Raw genomic sequence first — 13,049 nt, 5'->3', positions numbered from 1 at the left:
AAGAAGCTAATGAAATCCAAATCCTTGCCCGACATGAAGACAATAAGTTAAAGGAGCGAGGAGCAACGTGTATCCGCTGCGCCATCTTTCTTCTGTTCTGTTCCTCCCGACTCCCCATCCCTCTCCTAATGTGTATCCGGTTACGTCCTCTACCCCCAAAGGGCAAAAGGATACGCTGATTTTCTCTGTGTGTGTGTATTTATCTCCGTTTCTATACATCCGTTTGAAATAAAAACTTCTTCTTCTGTACTGTATCTTTCATGCATCTACGACAACCGTGTGTCGTGTATAGATGTTAATAGCTTGGAGTGAAAGAAAAAAAATACTGCAACGTATCTCTCCAATTGAACTTAAGCTTTATTTTTTAGCCGCTGACGCTGTTGCTGCTGCTGCTGCTGCCGCAGCCGCAGCCGCTGCCGCTTCCGCCTGTTCTTCCTGTTCCAGCTTTTTCATCAACGTTTCCCGCTCCACCGCCAGCTGAATCTTGCGCTTTTCCGCCTCGATCGCGTCGAGATCGAGGTTGGCGGTGCCGAACTTGTTGTGATGGTGCGTTAGCAACGGTTCCTCCTCCGCGTCGGTTTGCTTTTTCATCGAGTCGCGTATCGCCTGCTCGCGGTTCGTGTGCCATTTGTACTGCCAAAATCGAACCTCCTCCATCGTGGTACCGGTGGCACGCATTATCCCGAGCGACAGTCCACCGGCCAGACCGCCGAGCGCCAGGCCAACGAGCCCACCGGAGGCCATCCCGCGCAGTCCCATGCTGAATTTGTACATCGCGCCCGTAACGCCACCGGCCGCCAGATACTCGTACAGGGAGGATTTCCCTCGGTACACCGACACGACCGTTTGAATGCCACTGCAAAGTGAGGAAGCGTGATTACACTAAAGGATGCATAACCACAAGGGGGGAAAGAGCCACTTACACATAGCTGGTGGTGAACAGTGCCAAACGCCAACCCCAACGAAATGCTCCCTTGGCAAAGTTGAGCGTAACCTGGTCCTGTAGTTTCTTTTTTGCCTCGAAGCTAGACTGGAACGCCGTTGCCTGGTTGCGCTCGAGGAAGTTCATGTAGGCGACGCGGGAGTTCACGAACCCACCGTAGCAAGCGCCGAACAGGAAGCCAAGAAAGCCGGCCTGATAGATGGAGTTGAGTTCGCTCGATACTCGGCCAAATTCACTGCAACAAGCAAAGGTACGTTAACGAAACGGGAGAAAACCGGTGCTCCGCATACACTTACTCAATCGTAAACATCATCTGTAGCCGCTCCACGCCGGTTTGTTTGTCACCGGGCGCCTCCTCGTACATGCTCTGTACGGTTTTGGTGTCGATTTTGACCTGATCATGGTCGTTGAGCGTGAACGGTAGCAGTCCAGCCGACACAAATCCGCCCGGAACACAGAACCGGTACACCGCACGTCGAAGCATTCTTCACTGTTTGTCCAGTCGACGCACAAAAACAGGCAAAATCGAACGGAATGTTCACTACCGCGGGTTGGTTTGCATAACTGCGGGTGTTTTTCTTCTGACTAGCATTTTGACAGTCAGCTGCTTTGATGTGCCGCTGTGAAATAGCTCTATTGATGGTGATCCACTATGGCAGAGCGCAAGGTAAGCCGCTGTAAAGAAAGGTGTTTGAATGGAAACCGCTGCACGACAAGCGGTGCACGTGTTTTCCTAGAATCGATTCCAGCACGATTGTGCTCATTTTCATATTAAATTTGAAGGCGTTTTACGTTGCGTGATTGATTATTTGCAAAACTACACAAGCAAGTGTATTAAATGTAAAATTTTTGTCGATATTTAATACAGTTTCTATTAGGTAAATCCCCCTGTAGACTTGAAAAGGGAATATTTATGTATGCAATTATCAAAATCATAAAGATTTTAAAAATCCAATCAATTTATTTCATAGGAATTTGAGAAACAATTTCCCCACACTGCGATTTAGCTATGCGGTGATCTCACACGATCTCAAGTGATCTCAAGTGAACAAAAAATAACTTCAGTGGATTTAACTTTCACTTTCTGTCAGTCTGATACAACACCAATCGCGGTTCTTGCAGTGTAATATTCCATTACATCGTTTATCATACAAACAAAAGAAAAGAAAGGCCTTCATTCAACATCACCTTCATCGCATGCCAGATTGCGATTGAAGGAAATTGCACTGACCATAGGCGCCGTGGAAACCGACGGCAATTGAAATCCGTCACTGTTAACGTTAAAGCTTGCAGCACGAAAACCGCACACACTTCCTCATTATAATATGATGGTTATGAAGCGCCGTTGCCCCATCCGGCCGATGCTTGCTTTCGGGTGCGCCACCCGAAGCTACGGAACTGTGTCAACAAAAAACTTTCTCCTACTCAACACAAAACACCTACCCCGACTACGGTCAGCATATTTCGGTAACACGACGACTCCAGCCATGATGATGATGATGATGACGTCGATGATTGTTGATTGGTGGTTGCTGGATCGCTTCGCGCCTCAGTTTCGTTTTCGATCCCATCGTCGTTGGGTGTTTGGTTGGCTTGGTAGGCTTTGGAATAGCTTGTGGCCTGTGTAGCGTATCACATCGAAAATGCCGTTCCCATACAGCATAGACTTTGTAGAGCCCAAACAAAACGAACAGTTGCTGAAAGATTTTCATGGTTTGTTGGAATTGGTTTGTGATTGATTCGTTTATTTAATGTAGCTCGACGCTTTTTTTAGGAGAACGTACCGGATTTGTACAAGTTGGCGAAAAGCGATGGTTTTTCCCGTCCCGCTTCAAGCAGTATGCGGAAAGTTTATACTCTTTCGAAGCACGCCCGGACGACACGTGGGTAATGTGCCTTTGCATTTTCAATTAAAGCCAATGCAAGGCCTACTGATGTGTTATGTTTATCCGCAGATCGTCACCTATCCACGGTCGGGCACCACATGGTCGCAGGAGATGGTTTGGTTGCTATGCAACGAGCTTGACTTTGAAACCGCGAAAAGCATTCCGCTGACGCAGAGATTTCCCTTCCTGGAGTAAGTACACCAAGCTCAGTGCGAAGTTTAAAATTTAGATGATTTCTGACACTCATTTCCTACAGATTCCACCTGTTTGTGCACGATGAAGTGAAGGCTGAATTTTTGAAGGAAAACGAACACGACGTAGAAAGCATGAAGTTCATCGAACAACTTTCTCAACCGGCCGGTTTCATGTTGGCGGAAATGAAGACGCCCCGATTCATCAAGACACATCTGCCCATCTCGCTGCTACCGCCGAGTGTGTTTGAGCAGAAGGCAAAGGTACGGTGGGAGATAAACGTAAGGCATGCATATGCAAATGTTATCAGCATGCTCTTCCTCTGTTTCACAGATCATCTACGTCGCACGGAACCCTTCCGATGTGGCTGTGTCCTACTACCATCTGAATCGACTGTACCGAACGCAAGGATACGTTGGAGATTTTGAAACCTTTTACAACTATTTTGAAAAAGATTTAAGTAAGTAATTTACCTCCGACGCACCGGATAAGCGATGTAAAGGTAACACACAATTTCCCCCGTCACGATTAGCTCCCTGGTCGCCGTACTGGGAACACATCAAGGAAGGTTGGGCCGTGCGGGATCGGGAAAATGTGCTGTTTATGTACTACGAGGACATGAAGCGCAACTTGCCGGACACAATACGCAAGACGGCAGCCTTTCTGGGTAAAAGCTTCTCCGATGAGCAGATCGACACCATGTGCACCCATCTGGACATTCGGAACTTCCGCCACAACAAATCGGTTACATGCGAGGAGCTGAAAGCCGTGGGCATACTCAACAGTGGCGAGCAAGGGTTCGTCCGCAATGGTCAGGTTCGGGGCAATGCGGAAGAGATGACGGACGATATCAAACGACGGCTCAATGAGTGGACGGAACGGAATTTGAACGGAACCGATATCCGGTTTCCCGATTGTTAGTAGTGACCAGTGTGGGGATGGAGAGCTTGCATTGCTGTAGGATCGATATAAAAGAGTTTTGTTGATGGATTGGATATGCTAATTTTTAAAATGTTTATTTTTAGTTTTTAATAAACACCCCCAAAAACAACTTTTCTTAGGCTGTGCTCTGATTGGATTGTCTTTGTGGGAAGCAACACAAGAATCACATACTATTTGGGAAAACAAAATTTTAAGTATTTGTAATTCAGATTTAAATCTCCTATACATTTTTATTATTTTATTTTCAATGATTTTAATGCAATATAATTTTGATGGAATCACATGTTTAATATGTAAAGCTGTTTCTTTTCACATAAAACGATAATTTAAAATTTGGAAACAACAACATTATGGCCATTTTACAAAGTGTATGGTAAACCAATACGATTTTAACTAAATTAACCTATTTTTTGATAATTAAAACATCTCGTTTGCATGTCTGACGTGTTTTGTTGTCGCACGAGCAAAATGTCAGACGAAGCATTTGCTGCGTCAACCCGTTGCCAGAGCGCATGGTAAGCTCTCATTCTGATTTGGACCAATCAGCGCTCGCCAAATATTCTTCCAAGCACCACGTAAGGAAGACTTCCCATACGAAGCACGGCAAACGCTGTGGCTACTGTGACGTCAGCACCACCGCCGCATTGGAGTGAGCACAGCAGCATGATTCAAACGCGAGAGCTACACTGTGGGCACGACTACGGTCGGCGGCTTGGTTGCCCATTTATTTGACAGCGGTCTTTTGCAGGGCAGAGTGTATTCATTTGTTAACCGTCGAAGGCAGCGGCTTGTCCGTCCATTTCTGACCAAACCTACTGACGACGTTTTTTGTCCCCGTTTCCTGTTGGCCCCCGGTGCAAATCGGTTGTAGCTGTGTGCGGTGGTAATTAAATCGACAAAAACATCACTATGAAGTACTTGCTACTTCTAGTACTGGGTGTGTTCCTGGTGTCAGGTAAGTGCTGCTGCTCGGCATTTTCATTCTCGCCGCCATGCCACACCGCCGGTACCGTATACGTGGCCATCAAGAACGTTCGAGAAGCTGCATGAAGGTCGGGGAAATCCCCAACCTACCGAGAGTCCCTCCTTCTCCCCGCCTCCCCCATCATGACTGTTGACGTGGATTTACAATGGGATTGCTCTCTGTTTTGCAGGAATTCACCAAGTGCGTGCGGATGATGACGATGACACACTGCCAATGGTGGACAATGATCTCGGCGCCTCGAAGGAAGGGTCGCGCACCGACGCGGAGGCGGTCAAGCGCGAAGAGGAAGCCATCAAGCTGGACGGTCTGAACGTGGCCCAGATCAAGGAGCTGCGGGAAAAGTCGGAAAAGTTCACGTTCCAGGCGGAGGTGAACCGCATGATGAAGCTCATCATCAACTCGCTGTACCGCAACAAGGAGATTTTCCTGCGTGAGCTGATCTCGAACGCTTCGGACGCGCTGGACAAGATCCGCCTGCTGTCCCTGACCGACCCGTCCGTGCTGGACAGCAACCGCAACCTGGAGGTGAAGATCAAGGCCGACAAGGAGGGCAAGGTGCTGCACATCATCGATACCGGCATCGGTATGACGAAGCAGGATCTGGTGAACAATCTCGGCACGATCGCGAAGTCGGGCACGGCCGACTTCCTGTCGAAGATGCAGGACAAGGAGAAGGCCGACGGGCAGGACGTGAACGACATGATTGGGCAGTTCGGTGTCGGCTTCTACTCGGCGTTCCTGGTGGCCGACCGGGTCGTGGTGACGACGAAGCACAACGACGACAAGCAGTACATCTGGGAGTCGGATGCGGCCAGCTTCAGCATTGTGGAGGACCCGCGCGGCAACACGCTGGAGCGCGGTTCGCAGGTCTCGCTGCACCTGAAGGAGGAAGCGCTCGACTTCCTGGAGGACGATACGGTGAAGCAGCTGATCAAGAAGTACTCGCAGTTCATCAACTTCCCGATCTACATGTGGACGAGCAAGGAGGTGGAGGAGGAGGTGGCCGTCGAGGAGGAGGCGACCGAGAAGCCGGCCAAGAGCGAGGACAGCACGGACGAGGAGGAGGAGGACGTGAAGGTGGAGGAGGAGGAGGCGACCGACAGCGACAAGCCGAAGACGAAGAAGGTGAAGAAGACGGTCTGGAACTGGGAGATCATGAACGACAGCAAACCGATCTGGACGCGCAAGGTGAGCGACGTGACCGACGAGGAGTACACCGAGTTCTACAAGAGCCTGACGAAGGACACGTCCGACCCGCTGACGCACACGCACTTCATTGCCGAGGGCGAGGTCACGTTCAAGTCGCTGCTGTTTGTGCCGAAGGTGCAGCCGTCCGAGAGCTTCAACAAGTACGGCACCAAGGCGGACAACATCAAGCTGTACGTGCGGCGCGTGTTCATTACGGACGAGTTCAACGACATGATGCCGAACTATCTGAGCTTCATCCGGGGCGTGGTCGATTCGGACGATCTGCCGCTGAACGTGTCGCGCGAAACGCTCCAGCAGCACAAGCTGATCAAGGTGATCAAGAAGAAGCTCGTGCGCAAGGCGCTGGACATGATCAAGAAGATCGACAAGGAGCAGTACGAGCAGTTCTGGAAGGAGTACTCCACCAACATCAAGCTGGGCATCATGGAGGACCCGAGCAACCGGTCGCGCCTGGCCAAGCTGCTCCGCTTCCAGTCGTCCTCGACGAAGAACAAGGAGTACACCAGCCTGTCCGACTACGTGGCGCGCATGAAGCCGAAGCAGGACAACATCTACTTCATCGCCGGCCCGAACCGTGCCGAGATCGAGAAGTCGCCGTTCGTCGAGCGTCTGCTGTCCCGCGGCTACGAAGTCCTGTTCCTGGTGGAGGCCGTCGACGAGTACAGCATCTCCGCGCTGCCCGAGTTCGACGGCAAGCGCTTCCAGAACGTCGCCAAGGAGGGCTTCACGCTGAACGAGTCGGAAGAGTCGAAGGCCCGGTTCGAGGAGCTGAAGACGGAGTACGAACCCCTGCTGAAGTGGTTGAACGATGTCGCACTGAAGGACAAAATCGCCAAAGCCCAGCTGTCCGAGCGACTGTCCAACTCGCCCTGCGCTCTCGTCGCGTCGATGTTCGGCTGGACCGGCAACATGGAGCGGCTGGCGCTCGCCAACGCTCACCAGAAGACGGACGACCCGCAGCGCCACTACTACCTGAACCAGAAGAAAACGCTCGAAATCAACCCGCGCCATCCGCTGATGCGCGAGCTGTTGCGCCGCGTCGAGGTCGATTCGGACGATATCGTGGCGAAGGATATGGCGGTGCTGATGTTCAACACGGCCACGCTGCGGTCCGGCTTCCAGCTGCCGGAGACGGCCGACTTTGCCGACAGTGTCGAGCGGATGATGCGCCAAACGTTGGGCGTTTCGCTGGACGAGCAGCCCGAGCAGGAGGAGTTCGTGGACGAGCCGGCGGCTGGCGGTGAGGAGGGCGGCGCTGCCGCCGACGAGGACGAAGAATCCATCGATGCCGATGGTGGTGACCACGACGAGCTGTAAAAGGTGTGCCGCCGCGCCAGCTAGCGAGTTCACCCCTTGTTCCATTTGTGGCCTAGCTCGGGCCACATTCAACTGCATGACTGAACGGTGTGCGCATAAAGAGAGAGAGAGAGAGTGTGTGTATTGTAATTGTATGTAAGTGATGCAGATGCATTTATGTATGTGTGTACGTGTGAGTGTGTGACTGCGTGTATGTGTGAATTGTATCGTAAGGATCATAGTATAGAGCAGGGGACGATAACGAGGACGAGGACTGATGAGAAGAGCGCTCTCGAGGTGTTAGGACGAGGACGTGAGGTGAGGTGGACAAATTTTATTGTCCTCCCGTTGTAACCCCCCGCAATCTGCTTGCAGTGCCGCGGTCCCGCGGAAGTAAACCCGTTGGGAAAGGGGGGAGAAAGAACACAATCACTGCTAACAGAGTCGAAAACAACAACACTTCTTTACGTTAAGAGAGAAAAAAAACAGTAACTTCCTTCCGTCTTTACTGCACTGCAATTAATATTTTTTTGTTTTACTCGTGATTGTGTCGCCAGTGTAACAATATTTTGTTTCACCGCAGCTCCAACGTAGCTAGCAAGAGTCATTTACACCGTAGTAGGAGTAGAAACAATCAAGACTATCAAAGCGATATTTTCCTTTTCTTGTGTTCTGCGTGCAAAACCGTAAGAATGAATAGATATTTACGGAACAACAAATGACAAAAAAACAAACAGGAACAAAAAAAACAACGTAAATAAAAACTATCGTCAAACCTTAACGTTACGGCTTTCTTATTGTTTTTAAATGCATTTTAAATTGTAGCATTCAATAATTGCAACTGTCTTTTCAATCCGCTCCTCATGTCGCGTAAGCGTTACCTTAGCAACCATGTTCGATACAGCGGTAAAACCACGTGCTTTGGCGGTCAAAGTAGCAGCGAAAAATTAAAAACCGGTTTTCCTCCACAAAAATGGTTCCTTGGTATTGTATTGCATCACAGTAGGCTAAATCCTATTGTTACCACTACAGCGATGTGCCGGTTAAGGGCCCTTTTGTCGTGTTTATGAGCGATCGCGCTCTCAAGTGATCGCGTGATTCGTGCGGAAAAGAGACGCAAATGACTTGCCGTCCTCTTCACTCGTCCGTCTAATGCCTAAGGGGGGAAGCGTCCCAGCACCGTCACCGGCTTGACAAAGTAATTTAACCTCACCAATCAAGCGGAAGCGGAGAGGGGGGATTCCATGTGCTGGAAACGATCACTTGCCTTCGTCTTCGCTGGCTGCTGTGAGTAGGATATCGTGTGGTGTGATTTTTACTGCGATTCAGATCGTTCAGCAAGCCGGTTGCCCCGTTCTGTGGTCAGCTTTGTGTTGTGTGTGATTTTCACATTAAAATTCATCGTGTGTGTGTGGTATCTCCCCCCCAAACCCATTCGTCTCACCAAAAACGTGAGTAAAACGACGCCGGCAACTCGGTTTGTAGCACACGTCCTTCCTCTCTGTGTGTGACCCAGTTGTTTGTGTGTGTGTTTGTTTCGTTGCTGGTTTTTACAATAAACAATCCCTAACCTCCCAAATTGACCCCCTCGTGGAGGCACTTTACCATACCCTATACTATCACTATTTGCACTATCGCCTCCGGAACTAACTTGAGAGCTGCCCCGGCTGCTCCCGCTGGCGGATTGGCATCGATCGGCAAGGCTGTTGGTAACGTCGACCGTCGGTTCTCGGTTCTCGGCTGACGTTGGCCTGAGGGCGCCTCTTATCAGCTTCCCCCTCGAGGGGTTGTTGTTGTTATTGTACCACTTCTCGGTCCCTGCCACTCTCACTTGTGATGTGATCGCACATTATCGATCGTTCTATCGTTCACTGTGTTTCTTCGTTTTCCAGCAGTCCAGTGGTCGACCCGGAACGGCAGTCTTTGCGTGACTTCGGTAGTGAAAGGTTTGAAGCAATACACCAGCACCAGCAGCAGCACCACCACCATGGCTAGTGGAAAGATTGGTAAGTGTCGGTCGGTGTCAGGGGACAATGATCGAAGAAATTCTCACTAAATTCCTCGCTTCTCCATCCATCCCTGTCGGCAGCACTCGTAAGCGTGTCGGACAAGTCCGGACTGGTGGAGTTTGCCAAGGGGCTGAACGAGCTCGGCCTGAAGCTGGTGGCGAGCGGCGGCACGGCTAAAGCGATCCGCGACCTGGGCCTGCCCGTGCGCGACGTTTCGGACATAACAGGCGCACCGGAGATGCTCGGTGGGCGGGTGAAGACGCTCCACCCGGCCGTACATGCCGCCATTCTCGCCCGGATGACTGAATCCGACCAGCGTGACATCAGCCAGCAGAAGTACGAGCTGGCCCAGCTCGTCGTGTGCAATCTGTACCCGTTCGGGTTGACCATCTCCAAGCCGGACGTGACGATTGCGGACGCGGTGGAAAACATCGACATCGGCGGGGTGACGCTGTTGCGTGCCGCGGCCAAAAACCACCAGCGCGTCACGGTGCTGTGCGATCCGAAGGACTACCCGAAGGTGCTGGAGGAAATCCGGCAGCACGGCGACACAACGCCGGCCACCCGCCAGCTGCTGGCGCTGAAAGCGTTCACGCACACGGCCGAGTACGATGCGATCATTTCGGACTACTTCCGCAAGCAGTACTCGGCGGGCGTGTCGCAGCTCAACCTGCGCTACGGCATGAACCCGCACCAGAAGCCGGCCCAGATCTTCACGCTGCTCGAACGCTTGCCGCTGAAGGTGGTGAACGCGTCGCCCGGCTTCATCAATCTGTGCGATGCGCTGAACGGGTGGCAGCTGGTACGCGAGCTGAAGCGTGCACTCGGGCTGCCGGCCGCGACCAGCTTCAAGCACGTGTCGCCCGCTGGCGCAGCGGTCGGTGTGCCGCTGTCGCTTGAACAGGCGAAACTGTGCATGGTGGACGATATGATGGACAGCCTGACCCCGATGGCGACGGCGTACGCGCGAGCCCGCGGTGCCGATCGGATGTCCTCGTTCGGCGATTTCGTCGCGCTGTCCGATACGTGCGATCTGGCCACGGCCAAGATTATTGCGCGCGAAGTGTCGGACGGTATCATTGCGCCCGGCTACACGGAGGAAGCGCTGGAAGTGCTGCGCAAGAAGAAGAACGGTTCGTACTGCGTGCTGCAGATCGATCCGACGTATGAGCCGGGACCGGTGGAGCGCAAGACGCTGTTCGGGCTGCAGCTGGAGCAGCGCCGCAACGATGCCGACATCAACAAGGCCCTGTTTACGAACATCGTGACGAAGAACAAGACGCTGCCGGAGGGTGCGCTGCGCGATCTGATCGTCGCCACGATTGCGCTCAAGTACACGCAGAGCAACAGCGTCTGTTACGCGAAGGACGGGCAGGTGGTGGGCATTGGTGCGGGGCAGCAGTCGCGCATCCACTGTACGCGGTTGGCGGGCGACAAGGCGGACAATTGGTGGCTGCGGCAGCATCCGCGTGTCGCCGGCATGCAGTTCCGCAAGGGCGTTAAGCGGGCGGAAATTTCGAACGCGATCGACAACTACGTGAACGGTACGGTGGGCAAGGACATGCCGGTAGCGCAGTTCGAGGCGATGCTGGAGAAGGTACCAGCGCCGCTGACCGGGGAGGATAAGGAGCAGTGGACGCGTCAGCTGACGGGCGTTTCGCTCGGTTCGGATGCGTTCTTCCCCTTCCGGGACAATGTGGATCGGGCGAAGCTGAGCGGCGTGTCGTACATTGCCAGTCCGGCCGGGTCGACCAACGATGCGGGGGTGATTGATGCCTGCAACGAGCACGACATCGTGATGGTGCACACGAACCTGCGACTGTTCCATCATTGAAAGCAACAACAAAAAAAAAAACATTTAATGTTAAAAACACACACAAATTGCGCGATCGTTTTAAAACGAAAACCAATCAATAAAGTACAATGATTTCTAACTGATATGTAAATTCCGCTGAACTCCGCTGCTTGTTATTGAACTCGTTGCCACTTTCGCTTTCTTCGCTTCGCTGCACGGCACGGAGGATGTAGTTGTGCCGTTGCTATTGCCATGCACCAGCCTACTAAGAGTGACCTTATCAAGTTCGATCTGCGACTTGCGCGTTCGAACGTCTATTGCAGTTGGCAACGCAAGATTGAACAGAATTTACAACAACACACTGGGGCTCGACATTATCATCAAATGCACCACATGCTTGCAATTCTGTTCACGGTCTCCAAGTCTGCCTTTGGTGGAAGCTACACCTTGAGGCAGACATGCCGGCATTCCACAGAGTATCATATTACCCAGCACTAACCGGTAAACCCCAGCCACCATCATTCTGGAGCGGCCATTTCTACACAGGGAAGGGCAAAACACACACACAAACGCACGATGTAAACGCTGCCGAAGGAATCACTTCAAGTGACGAATGAAGCGAAACGGACTCGGCCCTCGTATCCGCGTCGTGTATATGTTCGAACGTTCCAGGGGTTTCCTTGGCCGGCGTGCTTTTTCAGCTCATCCGACGTGAACCACAGACATCGCGCTCCGCTGGCGACTGTTGTTGGCAGCACTCGAAGATTACAGCACCACGAATAACGAATTGTTCACACAAAAAAGCAGCACCGTTTGCAGCAAACTGATAAGAAGCTACCGCCACCGCGAGCGAGACAAAAAAGGGGTCCAAACCCACACGAACATTCCCGGTGGGTACAACAACACACTGGTGACGAAATCTAGCAACTGCCGTCGTGGTGACCGGTAAGCATCCACCGCGCGGTTGCTTGGATGAGTAAGTGACGACGACGAAGGTAGCACACATTGTTGTCGTGTGTCTCGGGCGGCAGGGCAAGAGATTTGGCGGTTGTGGACAACCGCCTTTGCGGGAAGTAAAAGGAGTGCACCATCTTCGCTATTATATTGTAAAAACGATCGAGAGATCAACCAAGCGAACAAATCTCGAGAAGCCGAGCGTGTGCCACCAGTACCACCACTGTCTCCTTGTGTTTGCTGATAAGACCGGCACACACAGCAGGCGGCGGCTGAATAATCGGGTGGGTAAATATAGGCTTTTTCCCCCCACGGCGGGGCCACTACCACCGTCAACTACTCCGCGGGGAGGAGGTGCGTGCGTGCGTGCGGGGACACACGGGTGCAATCGACCGGTGAGCATTGTAAGAGTGCCGATCCCAGCCGGCAGTATCTCGCAGAGAGGGTCCGCGCAATAATATAGTCCGAACTCGTACTGGTCCGCGATGCCATTACAATACCAGACCGGGCAAGGATAGCAACGACGCAGACGGGAGCCCAGAGACCAGAGAGCTTCATACCGGATCGGCAGATTCCAGAGCAAGGGAACAAACGATCGTCGTGAAATCCTTGGTGTTTCACACAATCGAGAAGTGTTTCGGACATACCGTGGGGCCACGAGGAGGAGGTTCAGTGTGTGTGTTCTGTGCCATTGTTTGCCGTGAGAGTGCGTGTGGAAGTTTTGTGAGATTAGAACCATACGGTCAATCACCGATACCCGCTAGTGCAGCATCGCCAAAGATCTTGGAGGATCGTCTCTTTGAGCGGTGGTGAAATCTTTTCACCGTTAGTGTGCGTG

At 52.1% G+C, this 13,049-nt stretch overlaps 4 protein-coding genes and 1 long non-coding RNA gene across 8 annotated transcripts; 3 read left to right on the top strand and 2 right to left on the bottom strand.

Moving 5' to 3' along the window:
- Positions 1-333: 333 nt before the first annotated feature.
- LOC120895872 (RPII140-upstream gene protein) lies at positions 334-1,542 on the bottom strand. The gene is made up of 3 exons (XM_040299572.1): positions 1,240-1,542; positions 924-1,178; positions 334-856 (listed from the first exon to the last, which is right to left on the bottom strand). Exons 1-3 carry the CDS (start codon positions 1,425-1,427, stop codon positions 358-360), a joined length of 942 nt encoding a protein of 313 aa, XP_040155506.1. The 5' UTR covers positions 1,428-1,542; the 3' UTR covers positions 334-357.
- A 336-nt stretch (positions 1,543-1,878) lies between these two features.
- On the bottom strand, positions 1,879-2,857 carry LOC120895885. Its single transcript, XR_005738386.1, has 2 exons — positions 2,728-2,857; positions 1,879-2,640 (listed from the first exon to the last, which is right to left on the bottom strand). It is a non-coding gene; the product is annotated as an uncharacterized LOC120895885 (long non-coding RNA).
- Positions 2,540-4,016, top strand: LOC120895853 (sulfotransferase 1C4). Its single transcript, XM_040299540.1, has 6 exons — positions 2,540-2,656; positions 2,718-2,830; positions 2,899-3,020; positions 3,086-3,284; positions 3,355-3,481; positions 3,554-4,016. The coding sequence occupies exons 1-6, from the start codon at positions 2,587-2,589 to the stop codon at positions 3,940-3,942; spliced, it is 1,020 nt and encodes a 339-aa protein (XP_040155474.1). The 5' UTR covers positions 2,540-2,586; the 3' UTR covers positions 3,943-4,016.
- A 679-nt stretch (positions 4,017-4,695) lies between these two features.
- Positions 4,696-8,234, top strand: LOC120905538 (endoplasmin). The gene is made up of 2 exons (XM_040316420.1): positions 4,696-4,918; positions 5,118-8,234. The coding sequence occupies exons 1-2, from the start codon at positions 4,873-4,875 to the stop codon at positions 7,472-7,474; spliced, it is 2,403 nt and encodes an 800-aa protein (XP_040172354.1). The 5' UTR covers positions 4,696-4,872; the 3' UTR covers positions 7,475-8,234.
- Positions 8,235-8,561: 327 nt separating this feature from the next.
- Positions 8,562-11,408, top strand: LOC120905544 (bifunctional purine biosynthesis protein ATIC). 4 transcript variants are annotated; one of them, XM_040316442.1, is made up of 3 exons: positions 8,562-8,740; positions 9,349-9,459; positions 9,543-11,408. In XM_040316442.1, the coding sequence occupies exons 1-3, from the start codon at positions 8,698-8,700 to the stop codon at positions 11,294-11,296; spliced, it is 1,908 nt and encodes a 635-aa protein (XP_040172376.1). In that variant the 5' UTR covers positions 8,562-8,697; the 3' UTR covers positions 11,297-11,408. The 4 variants fall into 4 exon arrangements, with proteins under 4 accessions (XP_040172376.1, XP_040172368.1, XP_040172393.1 ...); XM_040316434.1 differs by having other exon boundaries at positions 9,346-9,459; XM_040316459.1 differs by having other exon boundaries at positions 8,638-8,904.
- The last annotated feature ends 1,641 nt before the right edge of the window (positions 11,409-13,049 follow it).

The sequence above is a fragment of the Anopheles arabiensis genome, chromosome 2, assembly GCF_016920715.1.
Source record: "Anopheles arabiensis isolate DONGOLA chromosome 2, AaraD3, whole genome shotgun sequence".
Taxonomy (NCBI): domain Eukaryota; kingdom Metazoa; phylum Arthropoda; class Insecta; order Diptera; family Culicidae; genus Anopheles; species Anopheles arabiensis.
The sequence above is the reverse complement of the archived record's forward strand: the minus strand, read 5'-3'. Positions and strand labels throughout refer to the sequence as shown.